Source organism: Lagopus leucura, unplaced genomic scaffold (assembly GCF_019238085.1).
Source record: "Lagopus leucura isolate 7727_CA_CO unplaced genomic scaffold, USGS_WTPT01 Super-Scaffold_100001, whole genome shotgun sequence".
In the NCBI taxonomy this organism is placed as follows: domain Eukaryota; kingdom Metazoa; phylum Chordata; class Aves; order Galliformes; family Phasianidae; genus Lagopus; species Lagopus leucura.
This window is the reverse complement of record NW_024962262.1, coordinates 36,269,198-36,296,356: the sequence shown is the minus strand read 5'-3', so window position 1 is coordinate 36,296,356 and position 27,159 is coordinate 36,269,198. Positions and strand designations below refer to the sequence as shown.

General features: G+C 42.0%; 1 protein-coding gene across 1 annotated transcript in view; it reads right to left on the bottom strand.

Annotated features, from left to right (window-relative positions):
• Positions 1-27,159, bottom strand: part of CLYBL (citramalyl-CoA lyase) — a 156,715-nt gene that overhangs the window by 19,286 nt on the left and 110,270 nt on the right. The window contains exons 3-5 of the mRNA XM_042866781.1: positions 5,599-5,787; positions 2,245-2,346; positions 411-504 (exon numbers count right to left, since the gene is read on the bottom strand). Coding sequence (XP_042722715.1) covers positions 411-504; positions 2,245-2,346; positions 5,599-5,787 — 385 coding nt within the window. The remainder of the gene's footprint in view (positions 1-410; positions 505-2,244; positions 2,347-5,598; positions 5,788-27,159) is intronic.

The following is a 27,159-nucleotide window of genomic DNA, read 5'->3' as shown; positions in this document are numbered from 1 at the left end:
AGTGATAACTGACTCTAGATCAGAGATAAAGCAGACAGCAGAATTTTAAGATTTTTAACATAGTTCTTAAAAGCATGTGCATGTTTCTTATGGGTATGGTATTTTTAAATAATTTCAGTGACTCAACAGTTTGCCTTGATTTTTTATTTTGTTATTTTTTGCTACTGCATGGCAGAAAGCAAGAGGAAGTGTCAGTGCCCTGTAATACGCAGGAACCACATTTTAATTTCTCAGTGATACATTCCACATTGAAAAAAAAATAAATAAAAATGGAGAAAAGGGAATATGTAAAATGCAGAATCAAGAGTTTTTATTACATTAATTATCGCTGTCAGTAGTGCAATGGAGATAAACTGGGTTTCTCCATTGCAAATGCCATTAACTATTATAGAAAAGAAACACTTAACAACCTATGCTGGCACGGAAATCCTCTCCTCCAAAGACGACTGCATCCAAATGAAAGCCAACCTGGGATCCTGTTCTCAATGCTTCTTCACAGACAGCCTACAAATGGGAGCATGTTGTTAATTTGTATAGAAATGCAGGAAGCAGAGAGACTAAGAGGATGTTACATCAACTCAGTATTACCAAAACCTGGTGATCCTTTGGTTAAAATTGCTCCTGCTAAGTAAAACCATTGTAGGTACTCAAGTGTGCACAATGCTTTAAAATGACTCAGCAGAATAGAAAACATTATCTTGCCCTGAGCACCTATATGCCTCCAGTGTGGAGATGCAGGACATCACAACAGCTTCATTGCCTCTTGGCCGGAGCTTACCATAATGCCCTTGCAATTGCTGCCCCGGATATTCAGACAGCAATAAGGAACAAAACAACCCTCAAAGGCTGCTTAAAAGCAAACAAAAATTATTATGTTTAATCAGTTTAACATGTAGCAGCACTGCCCAAGAAAAAGAAAGATTGGGATACTGGTTATAAAATTAACAATTTCAGTGGTTTAAAATGGTTGTGGATTCCTTTTCGGATAAATTGTCAATTTTGGATAAATTGTCAATTTAAATTGTCTGCTACCTCTAACTAAAAAGTAGCTAAGGAAGTTAAAAATGCAACAAGTATCACAGAAAAGTATTAAAGTGAAAGCAAGCAGAATTTTGTTACCGTACCTATATATAAAGAAGTGCATTTCCAGTCTGTTACTGTTTTATATTGCCCTCTGTAATATTAATTTGTTAAGGATTAGGTATGCGGAGAGGGAGAGAAGCAATTACAAACTCTGCTAGTGGGTGTTCTTACATGGCCGCTGGTGGGACACAAAATTATTATTAAGCCGAATGCTTTAAAAGGCAACTCTGCTGCCAACATCAAGGGCCTCAGCATCAACCCCCCCCCAAACTCCCCCCCCATAAAATACTGCAGTCGAATAAAAACCAGTTGCAAATGCAAGTTAGTTCTGTGCCCGTGCCCTGAAACGGGAGCACGCTGCCTGGTGATGTTGTGACGTGCAGGGAGGAACGTGGTTGCGCCAGGCGGAGGCTGCCGGCAGCTCCCGAGCTGCTCCTGCCCTGCGTGCCCTCAGCTGGCCCCAAGCCTTCCCCATCCACTTTGGGGGAGCCCCACGAGTGCCTCCTCCTCGTGCTGCCTCTCCTTGCTGAAAACCTGCGCTGGATGTGAGAGGTGGTGGGGAGGGACCTATATTACAAAGCACTTTAAATGTAAAGCTTGGCTGAAACCACCCTTCAGATATTTGATATTTTTAAAGTTAATTGCACTTTTAATCTTAGCATTAAACTCCCTGTTGTATTCATGAAAAAAAAAAAACAACAACTGCAACGTGAAATCTGGCTGAAACTGTGTCAGTAGAAAATTATACCGCTTTAGCAGCAATGAAATGAGGATTGTTCTTTTTTCTAATTAAATGCTATATCAAAGTCAAGCTCGACAGCTACTAAATAGTCGTTTATCGCAGCAGCGTGTGTGCTCCAGATCCTCAGAGAAGCAAGTTTCCTGTTAGAAACGCGGGTAGGAAATGCAGATGGGTTTCCTCAGTTGGCAAGGAGTATGTAGAGCTGTTCCTCCACCAAAATATTTTGGATTTATGAAGGCCTTTGCCGTATAAACACAACAGTTAGGCATCCAAATGTCTTAGCGGACTGAAAAACATGTTTACCATTTTTTAGCCTCTCTTCCTTGAGGAAATCATGCCTGGACAACAGAGCTCTCTGCTTATCCCGGAGGCTGAGAGGGCAAAATACCAACGCTTGGACCGCACCCAAACCTACTTACCTTAAAATTGAGCAACCCCACCGCGGTTTCCACAAATGGGATAAAATGCATTGGTTCTGCAAGTGTTCGGCCTTTCGAGTGATGTGCGAATTTGTCTGCAAACTAAAATCAGACAACGTGAGGCTTCGGCGAAAAAAGCACGCGCGGGCACGTGCAGCACTTTACATCTTTCACCTGGCTGCAACGCCGGCGCACAAAAAGCCCCAAAACTCAGAAGACGTAATTAAAAACCGCAGAGAGCGTTGGGGAAGGTCTGTGCCGAGGCGTGGGCTTTGCACCTCGTGTCCTAGGGCGTGCTGGTGGGGCACAGCCTGCCCCAGTCATGGGGCACACACAGTGCTGCCTTGCCTGCCTCGGGTCGGGCACCGCACCGCCGCTGAGGCATCTGCATGGCTCGTTACGGCACCGCTGCCCTTTGTTCGCCGGGCTTTTCTTCATAATTTTTAGCTTACCTAGGAAGGCCTCAAAAAGGAAGTTTAATTCTTTGAAGACCAAAGCTTTCCAATTTTTTCCATGAGACCAGTTCACAGCTAGCTCTGAGCTGCCAGTGGGGTAGCCCAAATTCCAAAATCTATCATCTGGAAACATACAAAAGCTCTAGCACAGATTTTTCCCTTTTCAAAAGGGGGAAAAAAAAGGGGGGAAAAGAAACCCTTGGTCCTATATTGTAAATCTATTATGTCGGTCTAGATCTGGCAGTTTGCGCGGAGATAAACATACTGCAGGTATGGCAAAAATATCGTAATAAATAAAGACAAAAATAACATATGCATATATTTTAAATTTAAGGAATATTCGACTATTAATGGATATCAAAGGAAAGGGAATTTTAATCATCTCTCCATTCAGTCTCAGTTGGGTAAATCATATCTAAGAGATTTGCATAAATATAAACCATCAAAGACTTTTCATCTTCAAAGGGGGTTTCAAGACCCTATAAGCTTTGTACTGTAATCATCGCAGGTCACAACCCTGCAGGAATAAGGCTGCTATGGCAACATAAAAAACTAATGCTTAAGGCTTAGCATAATATTCTGACTAATAGAAAGGAAACTCATTTTAAAAGCTGGCAGCCTATTTACCAGAAGCTGGATTAGAGGTGTTATTTCCCCTTTTAGCTTCCCCCCACTGCCCCTCCCCAAAAGAAGGAAAATCTAATCACCGAGATCTTTAAAAAGCTTTCGAGCAATTTGCAGTAACTTTACAATTAGGCCAAAATAAATCACAGCTTTCTCTGACAAAGAATTCTGCCCTTCCCGTCCCTGCTTTGCATCACCAGTGGGGCCCTCTCCACAACTTTTCCTTGGAGAAGGGACTTCCACCAAAAATGTGCCAGCAAGAAAACGCGAGTGCAATTCACACGTGCAAGCGTACGACTGGGCAGGTACTGTGGCAGCACAACATGCAAACTCTGTGCAGGCAAGCACAGAAAATGAGGTAATCAAACCGCATCAGCGTATGCTCTTAAGGCTCCCAGCCATAGGAAAAAAAAAAAAGGAAAAAGTGCTACTGCGTTTATATTTCAGCTGCAAGTTAAAGATGCGGAACTCTTAAAATATTTTAAAAGTCACTCTCTGGGATTTTTGACAGCTTGTGGTTTGTTGGCAGGTAAATGAAAAATGAAGAAGGTTTAATTAAACGGCGTCTCCCTTCCTCTCCCTTTAAAAAATTTGCAATAAGCACCGCTACAAAAGGTAACTAGTGGAGAAGTTTCAATTAATTTTTTTCAAAAGGAGACGATTAAATGTTTCCGGCCTGGTAAAGTGTTCATTTCAGGGAGAAGGGGGGAAAGGAGAAGGCGGAGGGAAGAAAACAAAGCTCGGGGAGGGGATGAAGTAGCAGGCCCCCGCAATTCTTTCAGTTCCCGTGCACACCCAATAGTGTGTTGGAAAGAATGCACACTGTTCGGGATTTGTGGGAGAATTGTCCCGCCACAAAGGAGGGAGAGTTACGCTTGTTATAGTCCAATAAGCCATGCCAGTCAAACAAGTACCCACACTAGGGACAAAAGGAGAGCAAGAGATTCTCACACAAAAGAAAACAAGTAAGCCCATCTTTTAGTTGTGCATCAGCCTCCAGGTTTTATGCTCCGCATAAATAAAAATGAGGGGGGAAAAATAAACAGCTTCTCTTAGGCTGGGAGCCTGGAAAAGAAGCGGGCAGGAGCGAAGCCGCAGGATCTCTGAAACGCGCCGGTGTCATTCAGCAGAGCATGCTCTTTGTGCTCCTGGGCTCGGCCGTGTGCGAGCCAGTGGCCACGGCAGCAGGCCCGAGGAGAGGTGGAAGGGATGGAGAGCGGGGGGACCTGGGCCTCACCCCTGCCCAGAGCCCGCCTCGTGGCTACGAAGACCCGCCATTTTGGCAGCACGAATGTTCACGTGTGATGAGCAATGCCCAGAGCTCACAGGGCTGCTCGAGGCACACACCCTCTGTTGCGGCAAACAAATGTTGTGGCCCATTGGCTGCTGTGGGGCTGGGTGCGGGATGGATGCGCTTGCTCAGGGTGCCCTTGCGTGTCGTCGGCAGCATGTGATGGAGGCTCAGTGTCAGGACGACAGTTGGCACGAGGGCATCTCCCAGCTTCCCAGTGCAGCCAGCCTGCTGGCTCCGCCACAACGCCAGCCCGACGCATGGAACGGCTGCTCCTGCACTGGCACCGTGCAGCAGTCACGGCTTACCCAAACAAATGTCCCCCTTCTTGACAATTAAAACAATTATAGCGTAATTAGGCCTATTTCAAAGTTTTCTTAAGTAATCTGACATGCCAGCCATTTACATTTCAGGTTTTTATTGGCTGAAAAGTCAGTCATGAAACACAAACACACCTGTCAGCAATTAAAAAGGAAGAAATAGAGAACTGCTCAGGAAATAATATCTGTGCTAATTAAAAACAGTAGTTAAAAGCTTCCTGTTTGTTCCTCCATTTGCCCCCAGGAGTGACCTTCCCCCCCCCGGCGTACTTTTCACATGTTGCTAGCATGCTTTCCCCTGCTCCCTCTTACAGGGCATGCAACTATGGCACATGGCCACAGACAAGCATTTCAATGGCAGAATATTTAAATGAGAGTCAGATACCAATGCAGCTACTTTTCAAAATATGCTCTAAATCTTCACTGACTATAGGAGAAATAAATCTAGTATTCTTTACAAAGGCTATGCACTCCACATATGCTTTTCATGTAGCACATCGTACACACATTTAAACAGAAGCACTTCCCAATTACCTTACTCAAGCAACAACAGGACATGGCACTCATGACACATCAGAGTCCCTTACCTCTACACCTGGCTTAACTTGACCCAGCAGTTTCAGTCAAAAACCACCACATTGTTGGTACACGGTTAGCTACTCACCCATTTAACTTCTTCCACACTTTCAACCTTTGGCAGCATCAGACTTGAAGGAAGAGTCTTGGACTGCAAAAGCACCTCTAGATCTTCCTCCGCAAGGCCACTGGACACGGAGTTTATCCTCACACACTTCTCAGCACGGCCAATGTCAAACTCTTCAAGCGTTTTCACAACTGTCAGCCTTGCTTCTCTCTACAATATATATATACACATACACATACATTCAAAGCCACAGAGAAAGAGAAAAAGAAAGCTTATTTTCCACTGACATTTTAATAAGCTGAACAGAAAACTCACAGAAATGACATGGGGAAAACGCTAGGCAGCCAGTGTATTTTTGTCCCCAACAATTCTGTCACTCCTGGTTCTTTGTCAAAGCAGTCATCAGCAGCACCTTGCAATTCTGCAATTTTCAGTTCTTTGTAACCAGCAAATAAAAGTTTATGCTTAAATATTTTTCAACAACCACTTATGGAAAACATCCATCTTTATTATAATTACTAAATACATCTAACAAATGTGAATCTGTCTACTAACTATAACATATTATGCTAAGTCTATGCTCACAACAGCGGAGCGTTAATACCTTTGCTTAAAACAATTCATTTTTGTAATCCATCTCCATATTGCCTGTGCTCAAATATCAGTATCAGTAAGTATAGATGTACATCTCTTTCTTTGGTTCTGCTATGTGAATCTTCCTTTTCTCCATGTATAAAAGGTGTATTAAGGCTCATAGCAGAGTTCAGAACTTGCCTTTGAAAACAATGCCACAACAATGATTTATCGATTTTCATGAACCATGTAAAAAGATACTCTCCTGCTGGCACTAAATAAAATGTCCAAATACATTTGCTTCTTGTAGCCACTCGCTCTTTTTTGTGAACGTAAATTTATAAACTTGCTGAATATTTGATATACATGAAGAATACTTGGGTGCTTTTCTGAAATGCAGTGCTTTTATTGGCCTCAAGAAGAGGAGTGGCAGTGGCAGAAGAGCACCGTTGGTCTCCCTCACTTTCTGCCCATTTCAGCTTCGGCAACAAATTCCTCCCACTTGCCAACAGGCCCTAACAAATCCTCATTGTCAAAATGAAGGTTTATCAAAAGTAATTTCATTTGTGAAGAGCTTTTGTGGTCCTCATAAAACTTTAAAGCTGCTGACTTGCAAATGTAAAGAAACAACTATAACACTATGCAGTTGCTGGAGAGATACTTTGCAAGAAAACAGGCAAACTTGGAGGAGAAAAAAATCATCAAAGCTAACATTCAGGCTCACACCAATCAGTGAGATGGGACACAGTAGTAGAGTTAAACCAGACGGCTACAACTCTGTGCCTTTGCAGGGGCCTTAATTGGAGACACAGGGCACACGAGTATGCATCTTTGTACAGGGTCACTCTCAGAGGTAGTCTCTGTAAAATCCAGCCCAAAAGCGGTCATGAGTGGGCTCAGGAAATCTGTGCAAAGATGCAGGGAGTTCCCTGCAGCCAAGGCCAGTTTGCCTGAATGTTGTGAAGCAGGCCGCGCGATGCTGCCCAGCACACACCCACCTCCCTGTCCTTCTCAAGGCGGGGTGGCTGGTGCCTATGTTGGGCCAAAGGTTTCTGGACGTGATGCAGAGCGGTATCTGAAATGCATTCTCCAAAACAATTTATGCTTTTAATTAAAGCCAGATTATCACCGTCTCAGCACACACTGATCCAATTTGCAAAATAAAGCTCTCCCAAAATTATTCGCTAAGGCAGCATCCAATTCCAACTGAAGGCACATCTCTCGAAAACTTGTAGTCTAATTCATTACAATTTTTTCAGATTATAATAATGAGCAGTAGAGCATCTCATTAGCTATTTTTCTCCTCAGGCTGCAAACTCCCTTCCCAAAAAAGGCAGATCGTGTCTTTCTAGGTATATTTCCATACAAAACACTTATTAACAGGCTGTTGCTGTTATCAATTTACATAAACTAAATGTGCAGCCCTCTGGTACATATCCCAAAAATAACTAACAACTTCACTGAATTTATACCAACCAACAAACATGGGGAGGGGGTTGTTGTTTTTTCCCATATTTTAATAGAAAATATGTTGCTATGTTAACACACCCATGCCATCTGTTGGGCTGAGAATCAATGCAGTTTCTTATAGCCACTACATTTTAGATCTGTCTGCCTAGATACCCCAGGAACAGAAACATCTCCCTTCCATGATAAACCTTTAGTCACTGTAATTTCTGAATCAGGAATGGGCATTTTTATTCGTGGGACAGGCAGATGGACCTGGTACTCCAAGTCAGAGACCTCTTGAGGGGACTGACCCTGCGCCTGCCCTTCCTACAATAGGGAAAATCCCATTGATGTTAGTGACCCTGCTTGGGCTTCCAGGAAAAAACATCATGGTTGAATTATAAAATCTACCAAAATCTCTGGGCAACATGAACTAAAAGCATGGAGGAAAAGGAGATCACCTTCTGCCTCATCATGCAGTGAAATGTAAATACAATTCTAATATGCAGACAAAAGCTGAGATTTTAAGCTAGTTGATCTACTTCAATGATGTAATAGTAGAGAAAAAAAAAGTACTTAATACAATGTTTTTGTAGCAATGGATGCAAGAATAAATGCATTTTCCAAAGTAAAGTCCTCGTCAAGACTGGTCAAGCTAGAGTATATCAACAACAGCGGAAGAAATTATTTACCTATTCTTCACCTTACAGCATTGGACAACTCTCTGTCCTGAACGGGTAAAGAAAAAACTTGGCCGTGAAACAAAGGGGTCCACTCTGGGACTGTGGTACTCCATTAGGACCCATAGGTTGAGTTCTTATCAAAGTGATCAAGGAAGGATGACAACCGAGAGAGTCTGTAGTAAACAGTGATATTAAATTACACTAATATTATTATATATTATATGCTGATATATCCTAAACTGGCTACTTGTGCTGGAAAACTTTTCGAGAAAAAATGTTGGTCAAGGTGACTGTAGCTCCTTTTGTGTCTCTTCTGTCTGACTCAGAGGGGGACGAGGGGAGATTTCCATTCCTGCATGCAGCTACGCCAACTGGGGAGGATAAAGCCTTTGGTGATGCTGCATCGCAGATGAATCAACTGCCAACAGGACACGCAGACACCGAAATTAAAGACGGGAATACGCAAGTAGCCGTCTCAATTGGCACCCATTAAAGCTAATCACTACCCATCCTCACGAGTTGCTATCTCTGAATTATCAAATCTGCAAAGAAAACAACATCCGTCCACTTTTACACTCCAGTGGAAGAGGTGGTCCCTCGCGGCAGGGCTGCGCAGTCTCGCCATCTGGAGAATAAATCGAGTGTGAAGTACAGTATAGTTTGGGACCAAGCTCCGTGGCGGCAGCCCAGCAGCGAGTTCATTAGTTCTAAACTTGCAGGGATTAGTGTGGTGTCGGGGCAACTGTCGGGTGGGATCAGGCAGGCAGAGTACGAGACTCAGGGAGGGAGGTGGTGGCAGGGAAGGAGCCCCTGGGCTTGCTAATGGAAACAAGTACAAGCACACCTAAGTGGGTGCCCTAAGTTACAGCATTAGCATCATCTCCTGGCATCTCAATCTGTACCTTTCCTTCTTCTTCTTCTTTTTTTTTTTTTTTTTTTTTTTTTTTTCTGTTTCTTTAAGTTGTATGCCAATGCATAGAGATTTCCATTATGAGACAGAAGGGATGGTACAGGAGTGGAAGCCCAGCCACCCACTCACCACGGACACACTGTTAATAAAGAAATAACGAAACGCAGGCACTGGAATTAACAGAATACTGGGGACAGAAACAGCAGAGAAAAATTACATTTTCTTCTTTCTTTTCAAACTGATGCAACACCCCTCAGACCAGTTTTCCAGCACTGTGATTCCCAGAACTGTATGATCTAGGGAGAAGTGGGAAGGAGCATATACACACATAAGCGCATCTTATTACTCTTGAGTTGTACCTATTTTGCTCCATGTTTCTTGTACATTCTTACCCTTTGGTTTCTCAAGACCTTGAGGTCTCAACACAAAGATAGTGGGTATACCTAAAAGCCTGTGTATGTAGAGCTCTTGTCCTGTTAACTTCCTTCTGTAATTATTCTTCATATAGAAACATAAATACACAACGCACGAAAATGGCAGTCCAGAATATATCCTCCTTGCAGCCATAATGAGTTTGTGTGTCTCAAATGGCAGACGAAAAATTAATTACTATAATCGCAATTCAAGTTATTTTTTGTGACAGGTCTGACACGATAAAAACATACAATTATGTGTTAATGTTACTTCCCTGGAGTGGTTTGTTTACAGAGCTTGACATCACGGAATCTTTTGTCACTTATATTAGTGCAAAAAATGCAACACTCAAACACGGTTCTGCAGAAGTGCATATTTGGATTTTTGGACAAAATTATATTTTTGTAAAGAGAAAGCCTGACATTTTTTACATACTTAGTCTCCATCAATAAAGTGTTGCCATACAGAATGGTACTTCATTTAGTTTCAAACTCTCAAATGAGTTTGACAAGAGAAGGGAAAAATTGTGTTCATTTTTAAGAAAACAAAGAAAACTGTAACTGCAAAACAGAACATTGCTGAGCATGGGAGGTCCTTGCTTCATACCTGTTTTCTACTTCATATGCTTCAGTTGCTTGTGAGAAGAAATCCTTGAGATGGCAATTATTTTTTTCTAGCTAGCCTTGTTAGACTGTAAAACTGCTGCAAAAAAAATGTTTATTGCAAAGCTTTCAGGAAGCCTTTATTTAATCAGGTCTTATAATTACCTTCTAGATCAGATTGTAATTCGAGAAATTTTTAATATTAAGTTTTTTAAAACACATTTTCTTTTGTTTTCACAAAGAACGTGTCAAAGCCAACATGTAATCTTAAAGGAAAGAAGGGGCAGGAGTGGGGAGGGAGAATAAGGCCTCCATGTGTATGGCTGTACCTCTTCTCTGCACTTTAGGCAAAGGTGCATTTAAGCACTCTGCAAGAGTCTGATTTTTCCGCTACTCTCTTGTAAAATCTTTGAAATCTTTCTTTAAGAATTATTTGGTCTACCCAAGTCCTTTATTTTTTATACAATCCTTTTCACTCTTCCGAACAAGAGATTCATCGTAACATAATGACTCATCTAACTCGGTGCATCTCTAGCATCTGCTGCTTTTCTCTCTGCTCTGCTAATTGTCTTTACATGTAGTACATGGTCTATCAACACTGAAATGAAGCAAACCACTTCAGCGGTCAGCATTATGAACTAAGCTGCAATTTAATTATGCTCTGCTGAGGAATCTTATCTCCTTTATCCACTTTCCTTGGAGTTGCCCTAAAGATCTAGGAAGGCATCACTGCACCCATCTCCAATATTTTTGCCGTATTTTCTGGAGGATAAGATCACTTTAAGATGCTTATGAGTATCTGGGAGCTGTTTGCTGCCACGTAGCTTTAGCAAGCCTTTCCCCTCCTCCATCAGCACAGACAATGTGGATCCCAAAAATCCATCATTTAATGGCCAACACCAACAGAGCTGGACAACTTCCATATATGATGGTGGCATGATGGCTTGGCTTGAGAAGCCAGGAATGTGGGGAACCGGAGGAGCATACCCTAAGGTCCCCTCAGCCAACAGTCCAGGACAGGGCTGGTGATTCCCCATGCAGCTGCAGGGGTGCTCAGCTATGAGAGCAGCACGTTTCTGCTGATCCAGGGAACCCAGAGACATGTATCTTAGTGCAAGAGCAAGATATTTTACAAGTTGTGTTTAAGATATTTTTCAAACTTGCACATATCTCACAGAAATTTAATTAGAGGCTGCTAGAATGAATGCGTAGAAATATTCAGTGTGATATGAGGACTTAGCATAAATTTGTTCGTAGTAAAAATAATACAGCCTGCTGTGCGTGTGTATACATAAATACAGAGACAGACTTATACCTTAAGACTAAATGTACAGAAAAGGTTTTTTAATGACAGTCTCATACACAACAGCTCCAATAAAAGAAAATTTTGTGCTTGTACGTGGGCAGCTATTCTTCTGTCTGCCAACTTTTATAAACACTTACAAAAGAGATGTAAACAACCTTTCAATTAAGACAAATCAAGCTAACACTAATTTAAGCTGGCTGCAAGATGTAGTCTCTTTACTTTTTTCCCCTGGCTTTCTGAGGATGCTTTTTGTTTTGTGACAGATTAGCATCACAAACGAAAATTCTTTAGAAGCATTAGTGTTAATTAGTCTTCCTGGACAGTCCGAATGAGCCACTGCATGATGAAATGAGACCACAAAATAACCAATCTGATGTAATCAATACAAAGAAGGCTCTATGTTCCTTTCATCTGGCACATGAACTTAATTGTATGCTATGGCTATTTTGTATTTTAAAATATTCTAGCTAAAGATTTATTTCCATGGCATGATGTAATAAATGATTGTGACAAATGTTTGCATTTAGATGCCCGTTTTTTATCTTTACAAATGTATCTTTTTCTAATGCTGATAACAAAATATATAACTGTCCACCAGAACTATCTTTACTTTAGCAAATTATCTGTTCCTGTTCAGATGCTGAGTTGAGGTGTGATGAACAGCAAATGCACATCATCAGAAGTGTTGTTTAATTACTGTTACAATTATTTAATAAATTATTTAGAAAGAAGGGAAGAAGGAAAGAAAGGAAGAAAGACAGGAAGAAAGAAAGAAAGGAGGAAAAAAATAAGCCAAATAAAGTGAACATTAAAATAGTGTACAGTTAAGGGGGAAATACCAGAAAGAAAGTGCCTGAGAGCCTGCATCTAGGAAAAGGCAAGGAAAGATCTTTAGATTAAAAACCACTTGCAGTACTCCTCACATTTTAAGACAGTTATTGAACAGAAAGCAAGGAAGGCCAAAGGCTTTCACTGAAAGAGTCACTACCTGCCCCATGGTTCACAGAGGCCCCTGGGAACACAGAAGGCATTAAGAAAAATCAGATAAACTGCACCAACGGCTTTCTCCATTCTTCTTCTTTTCTTGAAGAGAATTTTCACAATCTGCACCCAACCTCAGTGAAAGGTATTTTAGAGACAAAATTTGGAACAATGGAGCATGACTTTTTTGAACCGTGCAAAAGCTGATTAACAGCCCTTAGCTCACTTTTCATTAAGTGCTTTACATGCATTTGTAGGCTACCAAGATCAGACTTAAGAAAAAATTCTTTACCATGAGGGTTGGTCAAACACTGGTACTGGCTTCCCAGAGATGGTTGATGCCACGTGTCTGTCAGTATTCAAGAGAATTTTAGATAATGCTCTCAGTAACATGCTTTAATTTTTGGTTAGCCCTGAAGAGGTCAGGCATTTGGACAGTCTTTGAAGCTCCCTTCCAAATGAACTCTTCAAATTTTGTAATTGATAAAAATCCTAGAGTTCACGAAGACCAAATATTTACAAGTGATGCCTACAGCAAATCATGCTTCTATAAAAAAAAAAAAAAAAAAAAAAAAAAAAAACTGGGATCATTTTCAACTCATATTTTAAAGTTAAATGGTGTCACTTAGCAGCTGCAAGAGTTAGCATGGGATTTATGGCACCAACTGATCACTCAGGTACCCCTGCATTGAGCAACACACCCGCAGAAGTTGCTCCCCCAAGGTGGGCTCTTGCGCCATCTAGAAGAAGAGTTCTGAAACCTTTTCATCACATGTGCAGCTTTTTAAAGCAGAGATCATTGCACGCAGTCCCACACTCCCTTGGAGATCGTGAAATTTGTTGTAATTTCTGTGTATGGACCCTCTGAGAACATCAGCGCCATCAGAAAATTGAGCTTCCAAATCCACCCAAAGATCTTGGGCTCCAAGCACCTGAGAGGCCTACCTCCTCATCTACATCCAGGCTCTCCTTTGGAGGAGTTTCGCCAAACCAAAGCAATAGTGTGGTCTCACCAATGGGTCTCCTGTGATCATGCTCCAGAAGTATGGGTAGGACTGCTCAGTGCTGTCCAGTGCACCAGCAAGGCCTGCATGTCTTCAACCACTCACATATATCACCTTGACATGAGAAACATATTCTCAGCTAAACATTCAACAAATGCCATATTGATTTGGCACAGTGCTCATATTACTCCAGCTGCTGAAACTGTAGAAAAACCACACGGAACAGTTACACCATAGGTCCCTAAGAGCCTCCCCTTCTTCACAGGGAGATGCCCAGCAACATGCCATGCACCTGTCATTGCTGGTTGTCTGCTTTGGAGGGCTGCCCCCATACAACATGGGTCCTCAGCCCCACTAGGTGAAGGCACCAGGGATTGCTCCTTGGACCAGATACATTTTAACGCTGTAAAGTAGCTTATAATTGCAGTAATTACTTCCATGGGAGAATAATGTTAGGAGACCACAAACACAATTTCAGATATCTTTAAGTTTAGAAGCTTGAAAGAAGATGGCAGAAGCACTGAAGAGAGAGCGCTTCACGGGGTTGTTCAATGCAGGAAACTCTGACCTCTCAAGCTTCATGCCAAATCAACATAAATCTTGCTTTCCTGCAGAGCAGGCTTTTTTTACATGTGTATTTCTCCTCCAGTGTTTACCTTAATGTTAAGAGTGTGTCACTCCGCTGGACTTAGCCAGAAATCCTTCTTTCTCCACTAGAAGAGCTTCCTTCTTACAGAGAACCCACCAGGACAGGTGTCAGCAGTGAGTCAATGATCTGCAAATCCACCCCAAATACAGATTAGCACCTCCTGTAGGCTGCGTTTTCTCAGCAGCTTACAGCTTGCTGTTCCCTCTTGGCAGAATCCCTATGCAACTGTCCCCCTTTCCTTCTCACCTACACCTCTGAAGAGGGGAAGTAGCACCAGAATGCTGCATCCCGCACATTCCAGTCTGCAGCGATTATCTGAGACAGAAACTGAGCCCTCATGCATAAAATAAGATCAATTCAGTGACTCATGTACTCATGGCAAGGAGAAAGGATCTCCTAGAAATGACTTCAGTTGTTTTCTGTGGTCTAAGCCAAATCTGAGGATGTGAATTTGTTCCTGCCTAGACCTATGATCAGTGTTAAAGAAATTGTGATTTTTCTCTGGTTTGAAAGAGGCACCTGAGGAGGTGGTTATTTTCTAGGTCAAATCTCCCCTGTGCCAGCCCCACGGTCACACTATTTGTACATCACTAATAGATGAACTGTACGTTACCAGTACAATACAATACACATCTTTATAGACACGTAGAGAAGAAATCTTAATTATTTATTGGTGTTCTTCAACACCTTTTTAAATTCCTCATTTAGATATTCCTGATTGCAGCAGAACAAATTACTGGAACCTGTGGCATTTCCTTCCCTAAGGTTTTGTTCAGCTGTACTTTTTTTCTGATGAAATCAATTATTTGTAATGCTAGGCTAAGGAGGTGCTTCACAGTGGGGCTTCCGGAAAATTTGAAGTAAGGTTGGTGCATATTTCCCAATCAAAGTATAAGATAAATCAATTCAGGTTCATTTCTTCACGATCTAAGCAGTTCCTATCTTCCGCTTACTGCCATTCCATCCTTCTTTTTTTCCCTTATGCAGAGCTTCCAAAGCAGCTGTTTCTCAAGCCAAGATACAAACTGGATCACAGAGAAATCACATTAGAAAAACTCAGGTTTATTTCACTTCTGGGTGGAGAAATTGTTTTTTATTTTTATTTTAAAATCTAGACCATTTCAGCATGGCCAAACAAAAAATTGCACCATTTTAAGCAAGGGGATTGTAAAGGTTGGCAATAAGCAGTCAGGAGGGTAAATATGAAAGAACTTACTGGTTTTTTTGTTCTTTTTTTTCCAATAGCTGCTCCTAGAGAACTGGAGCCAGCCAACTATGCACCCGTGACTTCATTTCTTACCTGCTAATGAAGATGTAGCGGTGAGATTCAAGCAAGTGTCTGAATCCCATCGCAACCATATCAGGAATCACCATTCTTATATCCACACTTATTTACCCACAATGGCACCTCAGCTTAGCTGATGGAGGCCTCTGGAAGCAGGGAACCTTGCTAAATCTTTTATTACTTGACTACTGCAACTCCTGCCTTAAGTTAGTTAGCTCTCTTCAGTGCCTCTTTCCAGGTTTGAGCATGGGGGCTCCTCCAGCCATGTCTCTGTTACCTACTGTTAGATATATCCAAGTCCAAGTGCAACAAAGCTTTTATCTACCTCAAGGCAATCCATCAGGCTTTGAGCTCAAATTCTTTGTCTGGGTTATCATATACTTTCTCTCAATGAAAAATCAATACAGGACTGAAAGGATGGGTGCAGACCACATCTCAGTACAAATATAAAATGTTGGGGCCAACCCAGACCCTGCCTGTACTGATTTAACAATTAATTTGGTTAACGCCAATAACATTAAGTTGATGCAAAACTTTGGCATGCATCTGTTTGCCAAAATGCTGATAGCACTTTCTTCCTGTACAGGTGACCTAAATGAACAATCAGGATTTTACAGCAGTATAACTACATTCATTGGCACTCTTTTTTTTTCCCCCCCAATATTAATTTTAAACCAGCTGTGATAAAATGGAATTCAGTACTGACAAATTTGACACCCATGAGATTATCGCTTTTACTCACGTTGTCTCCGCTTTATAGTTGTGTAACTGACTGCACTAAATATGTATTCAGCGATTTTTTTTTGCCCCTTTGATTCGTTATGAATCTCCCCCTTGGTTTGAATGAAGGACTACCAAGACAGATTCATGAAAATGTGTCCTATTTACCTAACAAATATTTTTTTATGGAAGCTGTTCTCTGCTTGGTAAACCCACTTACTGTTTATGACTGCCCCAGTAATAATGTACCTCATATAATGAACAGCAGGTAACTTTTCCCCCAGAGGTCTTTTCCTCCAGAGGTCTTCTCCAGCCAGAATTCCCACTCCCATTGCCCATAGCAGGTGCAGACTGACCCTGATGGGACACAGATTGTACTCCCATCTTTTTCCTTCCTTGTCTGCCTGCCACCAAGTATCACATTCCCTTGGCAGTGGCACCAGCTATCTCCAGAAGCACCCTGTTCCATTTGTTAATTCCAACTGGGCTCTGCAACACTGTCCCCACCAGCATGTTTTTGGCCCTTGTGCTGTCCATTGGTAGTTAGGATGTCTTTGCTTTTGTCTGTGATGGGGCTGTGGCCACTATAGACCAAAGTGGTCCCTGAATCTTGTTTTCTCTACATCAAGAGAACTCTACTCATTTTCTGTCTCTCCCCACTATTGCATGTAGCAGGTAATTGCCCAACTGACTTCCTAGGAAGTTTATCTTGAGGCCTCTGGACTATTCTAAAGCTGAGGATACCAGGCACAACACTGGTGTAAAATACATACCCTACCAGAGTGTCCTTATTCTCTGATTCCTCATTTGATATGTCATCTCCTCAGACCTCTGGCATTCTCTTAAAAAAAAAAATAAATCTTATAAGATTTTAAATTCCCCTCTGCTATTTGTTGTAAGTCTTTAGACATATTAAAGCTTTCCACTTTTTTTTTTTTTTTTTATTTCCTTGAAAAATGCTTAAGTCCATTAGAAAAAAAAAAAAAAATACTAGTGTTCAACACTTACATATATTTATTAATATATATGTTCTAAATTCCTACATCCCTTCACACTCTCAGCATCACCTTCTCCAATATAATTCTCATTTCCAACTGAGTGATTTGATCTTTGCTTTAAGATAATTTTTCATCTGTTGCTTATTTGGCTTAATTTCTTCTTGACCAGGTTTCGCAGCTTCAGATTCTGTGTTGGCAGTTTCTTGGCCAGTTTTCATTTCCTGTTGACCAGATAAAATCTCTGCCAGTATGGAAGCTAACTCCTCCATCGCTGCCCTAGCAAGAAGCAAGCACGCTGAATCATATCAATATAAATCTACCCTTCATATAAATCTAATCCTCTTTGGAGCTATCACCCTCCCTAACACAAGCTTTGTCACTTTTTATGAGTGATTATGAATATTAATTAATTATTCTGGCCCACTTGTGTGCATGTTTGTAAATAGATGGCTATTACGGTAATTAAAATAGCAAGACAATAGTAGTAAAATGGCTTCAGTCTTCTCTGATCACTAAAAGTGACATAAATACCTATCTTTAAGAACACTGCTTCTGCCCGTGTTCCTTGGGACAGGTCACTGGTTATATGCACACGGACCCGCTTTCTGGCAGTTATAGCTGAACACTTACACGCAGAGTCAGCACAGAGCCCCAGGCAGGCTGAGCCCCATTGCACTGCATACCATTCAGCTAACACAAATGCAGACCTAGCAACAGGGGCTTCCACTCAGCCAGTTCTGCATGCCCAAAAGTGTAGCGTGGTGTTTTCATCCTGAATGACGGAGAAGCGAGGGGACAGCTGAATATTGCATCCTCTTTTTTTGCCACCGACTACCAGCGGTTTGCAGCACTGGAGACAAGCCCCTTGAGTGTAATTATTTGCACATAAGCTTCCTCCTGTAGACAAGGCTATGATGAGTTCAAGACACTGTGTGCTGATATCCTAATCTGTGTTTTAGATGGAGCTTTCTGTTGGGAGATGCCTGTTCCGCTGCCTGTCTAACTGCTCCCGTTCCGTCTCTCTGCAACTCCCTGTGCCACGGCACGCTCTCTGTGATCAACACAGACGAAACACAGAAAGTGTGCCCTGTAGTCCTCCCTCCCAAGGCCCACCTCCTGCTGTCAAGCTGTGGTGGTAGTTTTTCCACCGCTACTAGTTAAGCTAGTTATTGAAACGTTTTTGTTTGTTTTTTGCTGCTTCCCTCCCTCACCTTCAGTCGATGTTTGTAAAGCATTTAACACTACACCAGGCGGGTTAATTTACTGCACTGGTAAAACAGGCTATTTGGAGTGTCTTGCAACACTGACATGTTTTCTGCTTGAAAATCAGATGTCTCCATCCCAAAGGAAAGAATTCCTGCCAAAGCTTTGTTTATATCGATGCCAGGTGCAATCTGGCCCAACAGTGGTAATGACATATGAACACTAAACAGTTTGTAAAAAGAGTGCTTCAAACTGAAATCTGAATCCTGTATATAAAGAGCCAGGTAAGAGTCTTCCTATGAATTTGCCTGGTATAGGAAAGTATTTCTTTGTAGAAACGTTAATTTGGCTTCTGGGCTCCCTTTAGTGTTATTAGTGGCTTCTGATTTCAATTTTTTCATTACAGGTTGTTTTCCTTCTGCTTCTGGTAGAGCTTTCAAAGCCACAGGTTTACTGTGTAGAAATATTTCAACAAAAATGACTGTAATTACTGTGTTTAATAGTTTATTTTGTACTAGGCTCTTGTGTGTGTGATTAACAAAAGAAACCCTTCCTCTTTTTCCCTCTGTAGAGAGCAACCCCGATTTGGTGAAAATTAGAATTGCAGTGCGAACTGCAGCACCTCTTGAAACAGATTTGCCAGAACTGCATTGCATCCTCTCCTTTTTAGACAAGTTCAAAATGGGCTTTCATCCCTGAAGGAGATTTTTTGGTTGCTGCTGGCTACACAGAGGGAAAAAAATTGTTAAACTTGTATGAGTCGTGACCCTGAGAATAAGCGACTCCCTGCCCATCATTTGAGAGCAGCAGAAGGCTGGGTAGGCTGTACCTTGCATATGCTTGCCTGAGCTCTGTGATGCTCAACATCTCCATCACACTTTTAAAACTTATGGACCAACAGAACAGTGGAAAAAAGCAGTGTGGAAGGCAGCATTTCACACCGAGGGGTTTTAAAAATGTGCCCAGACCTTGTTTCAAATATGTGTAAAATTGACACCCCCGCCAAATCAGCAGCCATTTACACAAAGGTCTGGCCCTTAAAATCAATGACATTTAGGTAGCGATCACATTCTCCATCCCTCTGGAGGAGCAGCACTACAGCAAACGGCCGTGCTGCAGGTCTGTATGTGTGCCACAGCAGTGCTCGTGGCAGCCCACATCTTAGACAGGCACGGAGCAAATCATTTGCCCAGAGAGCATCAAGAAGCGTCACAGACCATTTGAAAAACGCACAAAGAAGGGAGAACAACAGCAATAAGGGACTGTTTGACAAAAAGCTATTCATGTGCGCAATCCATTACCTCACCGCATACCTAAGCCGGAGCCACCGGGTTTTGCTTTTGTTTTAAGAAGAGATCTGAGGGAAATTTTCAGGATGCCTTTCCTATGTATTTCAAGCAAAATCCCGAGACAAATGTGCCTTTAAACGAGAGATAAACCACTTAATGCTGCAACTCCAACTTTAGAAATCATGATTCTTGAATCGGTGCCTCAGCAGAAAAGGAAAGACTCAGATTTGCAGATGGCAAGTCGCTTGCTGCAAGCTGAAAGGGTCTATACTATAATGGTAAAAAAATATGACTATATACACAGTCTTCCTCTGTCCATCTGCCACTGTTATAGTCTAGTGTGGGGGTGCTTTTACTTAAATCGGGACTGTTTGCAGGCTGAGTTCTCATTTCTGCAGTCAGTGGGTTTGTTACGAAAAGAGTAAATAGATTTTAAAAAACAACTGCTGTCTTGGTGCTGCGTGATGAAATCATTGCAATAGGCTCCCACTGAAGAAATCTCCATACATATGCTGCTGGTCTGCATGGAATCTCATCCTGCAATTGTGCATCTATGAATGGAGTACTTGGGAACCTTCATGATGCTTGCAAGTATGAAAATGAAAGATGCAGGAGAGTGGTAGCAACCAGAAAGACCGATAATAAAATCAGAGAAATAAATTAATGATAGGGAATGAGTAATGAGAATGGATATTTATTAATATTTAAAGGCCATACAAAGAGTCATCTTGTTTTACTCACTTATTATTCACCTTCATCCAGGCAAATTGAATACTAGCTTACCACGGTTTCCCCCACACTCACTTTGCAAGAAAAAATATCATTGGGCAGAGGTGTGTGTTTATCAAGGCACAGAGGCACTGAAAAGTCATCATGAACCATGACTACAAACTTCATATCATTCACTTTTCCCTTATTTGAAACTTGCCAAGAAGACATACAGACAGAGAGCTGGTTTTGCAGAGGGACTGTATGCGTCTGGAAGGAGCTCTCCTGCCTCCTGCCATCACTTTCCCCCTGCACGCCCCAGGTCCTGCTTAGTGACACTGCTCCTGGGAGCGTTGCTCCTTACCAGCAGATCTCTGGGTTGGTCCTGCACGCTGTCCCCATGCCTTTGGGCTCTGAGTGCCATTGACACACCAAGGAGGTGTCCCTGCTGCTCCGCGGGTCGCCTGTGCCATGCTCCCTTCCCAGAGGCGAGCTAGAGGCAACAGGGAACAGAAGCAGCTGGCAAAAGAGGCAGTTCTGCCAGGCTGTCGGCAAAGGAATTAAACAGATCACAACAAATAAGGGAAATTGCCTCCTTAATATTTCACATTTTCAAAACAGCCTGTGGTGTTGCAGAATGCACACAGTGGTTTTAGGGCCTGTGGGCTGCTAGCTCAGAGGCTCTGAAAAATTCATAATCTGGAGGCAGACTTTTAAAGGGTTCACTTTAGAGCTTATTCTGTGAAAATTAGAAGATATCAAATAGAATTATTAGCTAACATGGATTCCTCTCTCTTTTGCTCTGTAGAAAACGAGACATGTGCAAACTGGAAATTCAAGCTTATCTGGGCAGTGAACAATTTTGATCTCTTTTCTGTGCACCGAAGAAGCAAAAAATAGGCAACTACTATGAAGGCTTAATTCTGCTTTTCATTGCTGTAACTGCATTGGTGAAGGGGGAAGAGAGCCTGGCTCATCGTTTGCCAGCACCCTGCAAAGATGTACTTCTGGCTGTACATCACCCACCTTGTCCAAACATGAACAAGGCCTAGAGGTGGCCTTGGTGTATATATGAATGGATGGCCCATCACATATATATATCTATATCCATCCTTCGTCCTTTAGAATTTAATAGTGACTTTGATTTTGTCATAGGTCAACACTTTCCCTCCATCAAAATGTTATTGATATAACACAACGTTCATGTTGTTCTGGATGAAAATGGTGCTCAAAAAGACTGGAGAGCATTATTTGCTGTATACCTGCACAGAAACATCACTGTATTTCTTTAATTGAAGAAAATGAATAGGTATGTGATACTGTGTTGAATAGATATGTGATACTATGCTGTGCAGTTCTAAAGATAGAATCTTAGCCTAAAACTCGTGGAAAAAAATAAATGGATTTTAAGCTATACAAGAGTTAAATGACCTAGCACCTTTGTCATTTTTTCCCATGTCAGGTGGGTACAGGCTACAGAGACTCTGACAGGTAGACCTTCCACTTCTACCACTATCATCCCAAGGTGGGGGAGGGTGAAGAACAAGAGTCATATTTATAATCTGGAACACTGTAAAATCTTTCTTTTTGACTTTTCAGCTAAACTGAGATATTTATCTTACTGAGAACTAATTAGACCTAATTTCCATGGCATATCAATTATTTTCTTCATTAGAGTAGCTAATGCCATGTTCAGATATCATGGTAATCAAGTTTGCGATTTCTGGAAAAACTGGTTAGAAGGCTTAGTATGAAGTGTATTTCCAACTGTGAAATTTATCCTTCTGAGCAATGCCTCCCAGTTTACTCACTTTGTTCCAGGATTCTCCACAGCATATGGCCACTGGAACCCATTAAATAACAAGAAGTAAGACAAAGTCAGCGATGAGTCAAAAATAGCTGCACTAGTGAACTGCCTTTCTAATTTCTGTCTTTTACAAGAAAAATAATGAAGAATAAGACATGCAATTAGAAGAAATTAAGGTCAATTTTCAAGCCGGGTTCCTTACATGGTGGTTTCCAAATCCACATTGGGCACCTTGAATAAAAGCGGTCTGATTGAGCACCTGCAGCTCTTGGCAATGCTCTCAGGCATATAAGGCAGCCAGGCAATTCTTGTACACAAAGTGCCCGCTTTTCATTTTTATTTTCTCGATTACCTAAACTCCTAAAACTCCAGGCCCTAATCACCAGGTTGGCATGCTCCTTTCTCCTCCTAAGGAAGACACCCAGTGCTTGGCCATGTGTGTGCCATATAGGTGTTGGACAAGTCCCATGTGCTTAGCATGGGAGTGAAGGCACTGTTTTAGTAAAGGAACCTGGTACAACTTGCATTTTTGGGCAAAACCCTCCCCTCTGCTTTTTTTTTTTTTTTCTGCACTGCAGACTGCCCTAGACACAGAGGTGGGATTCCTCTCATCCAGCTTGAGTCATCTAAAGCCAGGAGTGTGCTCTGTGATTTTTTTTCGAGGCTAATTTTACAGCCAACAGAGCTGGGCTGGTGTCTCTGAACGGAGATTCATCTTATCCCAGGACAGCTGCCTCAGACATGGAGATGGTTTGTTCATTAGAGCCGCCCAGCTCCCTCACAGGCAATTGGTTCAGACCAGGTGCCTTCCTCCTGGAGACCTACAACTGGCAAGGTGAACCTCACCCCTATGTTTCTGGGACCACTGGCTGCTATCCTGGATGACACACATGGCATTTTATAATATGAAAAGGCTAATGTATTGCTAGATGAGCTGAATCTATCGCTGCCATAAATAGATGGCAATTTCCACTCTAGTCAGTGATGTGTATCTCCTCTCCTTTAAAACACATCTAGTGCTCTGAACGGATGCTCTTCAAATGAGGCAGAGCTTCTGAATAAACTAAATTCTTTATATACTGCATTTTGTCATCATTATGATTTGGTTACTCTTGTATCCAACTCTCCTCATTTGCAAGTAAGAAGATGCTCCTTCTGATCATCAAAAAAGCATATTAAAAAAAATATCTGAGGAATTATATTGTTATGCTCTTCTGATCTGTGTTATGCACAATAAAGTGTTATCTGGTTTCCACAGACTACATGTACTGTAATTATTTTGGCCCCCATAAAGTCTCCTTATATCAAAGCATTTCTCTTAATTTAATGGACATATTCAGGTATAACACAGCTCGGAATTTGGCTATATAACTCCTAATTGATTAAAATTATATGGATGGTAGTGGTGCCAGAAGACAATTTAGTTTGCTCTCGTTCATACTGAGCTGAAATTGTTTGGTTTTCTTAAAAGAAATAAAACTGATAATTGTCACTACAGTAAGTAAATATGTCTGAATACATGCAGAAAGCAGATCTATTGGGTAAGAAGGTTACAGAATCTCATTTTGTGGTCCATCTGCTCCTTCTTTGCTTCCCAAGCCAACAGACACTAATCTGGGATGAAGAAACTGACAGGACATGGGGGAGGAGTAGACGGTCACAATTATGAATAATTTCAGGCTTTTTGATACATATTCTTATGTCATTATGATTTTACAAAATGAAATTAATGAAATGGAATCAGGAGGACTATTCAAAACATTATGCATTATGATAGAATTTTAGTTGTTCAAGAATTTCTTACCATTTCACTGCAATTTATCTATTATACCTCTGCTTCCCAATCACTCAAAATTCATGTTGAAGGGGACAACGGTACATTGCTGTAAAACACTGTTAAGTACATTATAAGCAGAAATAAAAAGTAAAATGATCAGATCGAGCTAAGAGAGGTGCCCAGGGTACTCCCCTCCTTTTTTGTTGTTGTAATTTGCATCACGGTCTTGAAGAAAATGTGAGCATCACCCCAATGAAAATTTTCTAGCGGTCCTAATGTGGAAAAAATGAAAAGCCGTGTGAGAGTATGAGAAATGATACAAAAGATCTGAAGATAAAAACGAAATTCAAAGCCACGGATCATCAGTGAGAAAGACAAAGCAGTAGAGGCAGTGTGGCTCACTGGGGATGGCAAATGGGAAAGGGGCACGCTGTGTGACATGGCACTCATAAGGAAACAGCCAGTGGAGCTCCCTGTGCAGCTCTGCCACTGCAGCACTGCCAGTATCTAGTTATTTTTAATTCTAGGCTCTTTCTCAACGGAAAGATCATAATAAATAGAAACGTGTTCACATGGAAGCAAAAAGGACTGAAGCGAAAAAAGGAGATGAAATGAGATAAATATGTATTGTTTAGCTTAATCGTGATTAAGATGGAAGGCATCTCCAAATAATTCAAGCGTGTAAACACTGCACTGAAAATGATAAGTTACTGAGGGTGTTTTTTTAAAAAAAAAACTCCATGAGCATTTTGGATAAGTATCAGAAAGAAGGTACAAAAAGTAAAAGCTGCAGCCAATGGGGAAAGTGTGTCTCGTTGTTAAAGCTCCTAATCCCAGACTAAAATCGCTTTGCCCACATGATGCAGAGAACTGACACAGGATAAGGTCCATCAGCCAGGATCAAGCTATTCACGCATTCCAGAAGGGTAACTTTAGCCTAGCCTGAGCTTCTGAACAGGCTTAAAAAAAGCTGGACTCAGCTATCCTGTGGTTTTGTCATTCCCTTTCCACACCAAGTCCCTGCACATCCTCTGGACCTTACTAGCACATTCATGATGATTCATAAGGAAGTTTGCTGAACGTTGGTGCTTCTTCGTCCACCACAAAACACCCATTCTCACTCAGTGTCCGCTCAGACACCACAGCCCAGGTCACCCACACTGAACAGGAGCACAGCAGGGCTTGGGCCAGCAACTCCAGCTGAGGCATGACAGACTGCAAGCCAGCAGCAGTACTCCGGGGAACATCAGTGTTTTTCTGGGGCCTCAAATGTGCTTGGTCTGAGAAGGCAGCATCCATGAGGGGACAACCAAGAGATGCTCCAGACACTGTCATGCACATATCAAGTTGATGATAGAATCACAGAATCTCTAGAGTTGGAAGAGACATCTGAAGGCCATCTAGTCCAACTCTCCTGCAATGAACAAGGACATTCATAGATAGATCAGGTTTCCCAGGGCCTTATCCAACCTCACCTTGAAAGTCTACAGGGATGGGGCATCAACAACATCACCAGGCAACTTGTTCCAGCACCTCACCAGTGAGGGCACTGTAAAAGATTTTTTCTTTATATCTAACCTAAATCTACCCTCTTTGAGCTTGAAGACTTTTTTCCCTTGTCCTATCACCACAGACCGTGCTAAAGAGTCTGTTCCCTTCTTTCCTGTATGTAGCTTCCCTTTAGAAAGGCTGCTATCAGGTCACCCCACAACCTTCTCTTCTCCAGGCTGAACAGCCCCAGCTCTCTCAGCCTCTCCTTATAGGAGAGGTGTTCCATTCCATGGATCATTTTTGCCGCCCTCCTCTGGATGCACTCCAACAGGTCCAGGTCTCTCCTGTACTGAGGACTCCACACGTGGACGCAATGCTCCAGGTGAGGCCTTACCAGCATAGAGGGGCAGGATCACCTCCTTTGCCTTGCTGGTCACACGGCTTTTGATGCAGCCCAGGATAGAGATGGCTTTCTGGGCTCTGAGGGCACATCGCTGGCTTATGACCAGCTTGCCATTCACCAGTACCCCCAGGTCTTTCTCAGCAGGACTGCACTCAATCCTTGTTGGTTTCCCAAGATGTTCAGAAATTGGCCTCACTTCCACCCTCCTCAGTATGGGTACTTGCTGTGTAGTGGGCCTTCCTCCTCAATGCCTTGCTTTCCTTGAGGTCAATGGTCATGAATGATGCGGTGTTGATTTTGTCAGATTCAAGAATTTCATACAGCAAAAACCATATGTGATTACAGATCATTCTCTGACATTCACTTAGTGTATCAGAATTGATAAAATCAAACCTGAACCTGAGATAACAGAATGGATTCCCAGCACAGCAAGCTCTTCTAGAGAAATCTGGACAGATTTCTTATTGTTTAATACACTACAGGCACAGTATGCAATAACAGAAAAAGGATATGCATAGCATGAGTAAAGTTGCACATTTGTCAATCCAGAACATCATGGATCCAAGCAACAGTCACAAATTTGTGTGGTATTCTCAGCTGGTCAGAGTAATCACCAAAAAGTCTGTCTAAACTTCCCATCCTTACTCTCTCGTACTTTGTAAACTGGTCGATACCCATTCATAATTGAGAGAAACAGTTAAAAATCCACTTTTCCTATAATTTTGAAGAAATAAACACCTCTCTTACCTACAACTCAGAGATTGCTGGAGTGAGAGGCAACATTTTTATGTTTAACAGCCCTTGATTGGATTCCTTCATGAATATGCCCTACTGCTTTTTTGGACTGATGAACATCTGCTCAACAGAGGGAAAATAGCCTAACTATGCACTGTGTTTAAAAGAGCTGTTTTTATTTGCTTAGAATGTGCCACCAGATAATTTTTCTTATTTGAAGCATCTTGGCATCTGCAGCCAAAGCCAGACAACTCAAGGACACAGCCAGTCCTTCAGGCTCTAGAGAAAGCTTGGGAGCAAAAACAGGGCTGCAGTGGTGAGAGTAGACTCGACAGAGTGAATGTGTGAAATCAGACCTGGCAGAGAAAACCACCACGAGCATGGAGCACAGCCAGGCTTCAGTGGGTGCCCCAGTGGAAAACCTGAGTGCCTTTGTTCAGGACATAGCTACCAGAGGCCAGCTGATGAGTAATACAGGAACAACTTTCTCCTCCCACAAACCCCATGTCCAGTCACTGCAGCCCACCTCTTGATGCAGCTGGAAAGCCCAGTGCAAGCAGAAAACACTTGCATCCTTCACCTGCAGGAAGCAAAG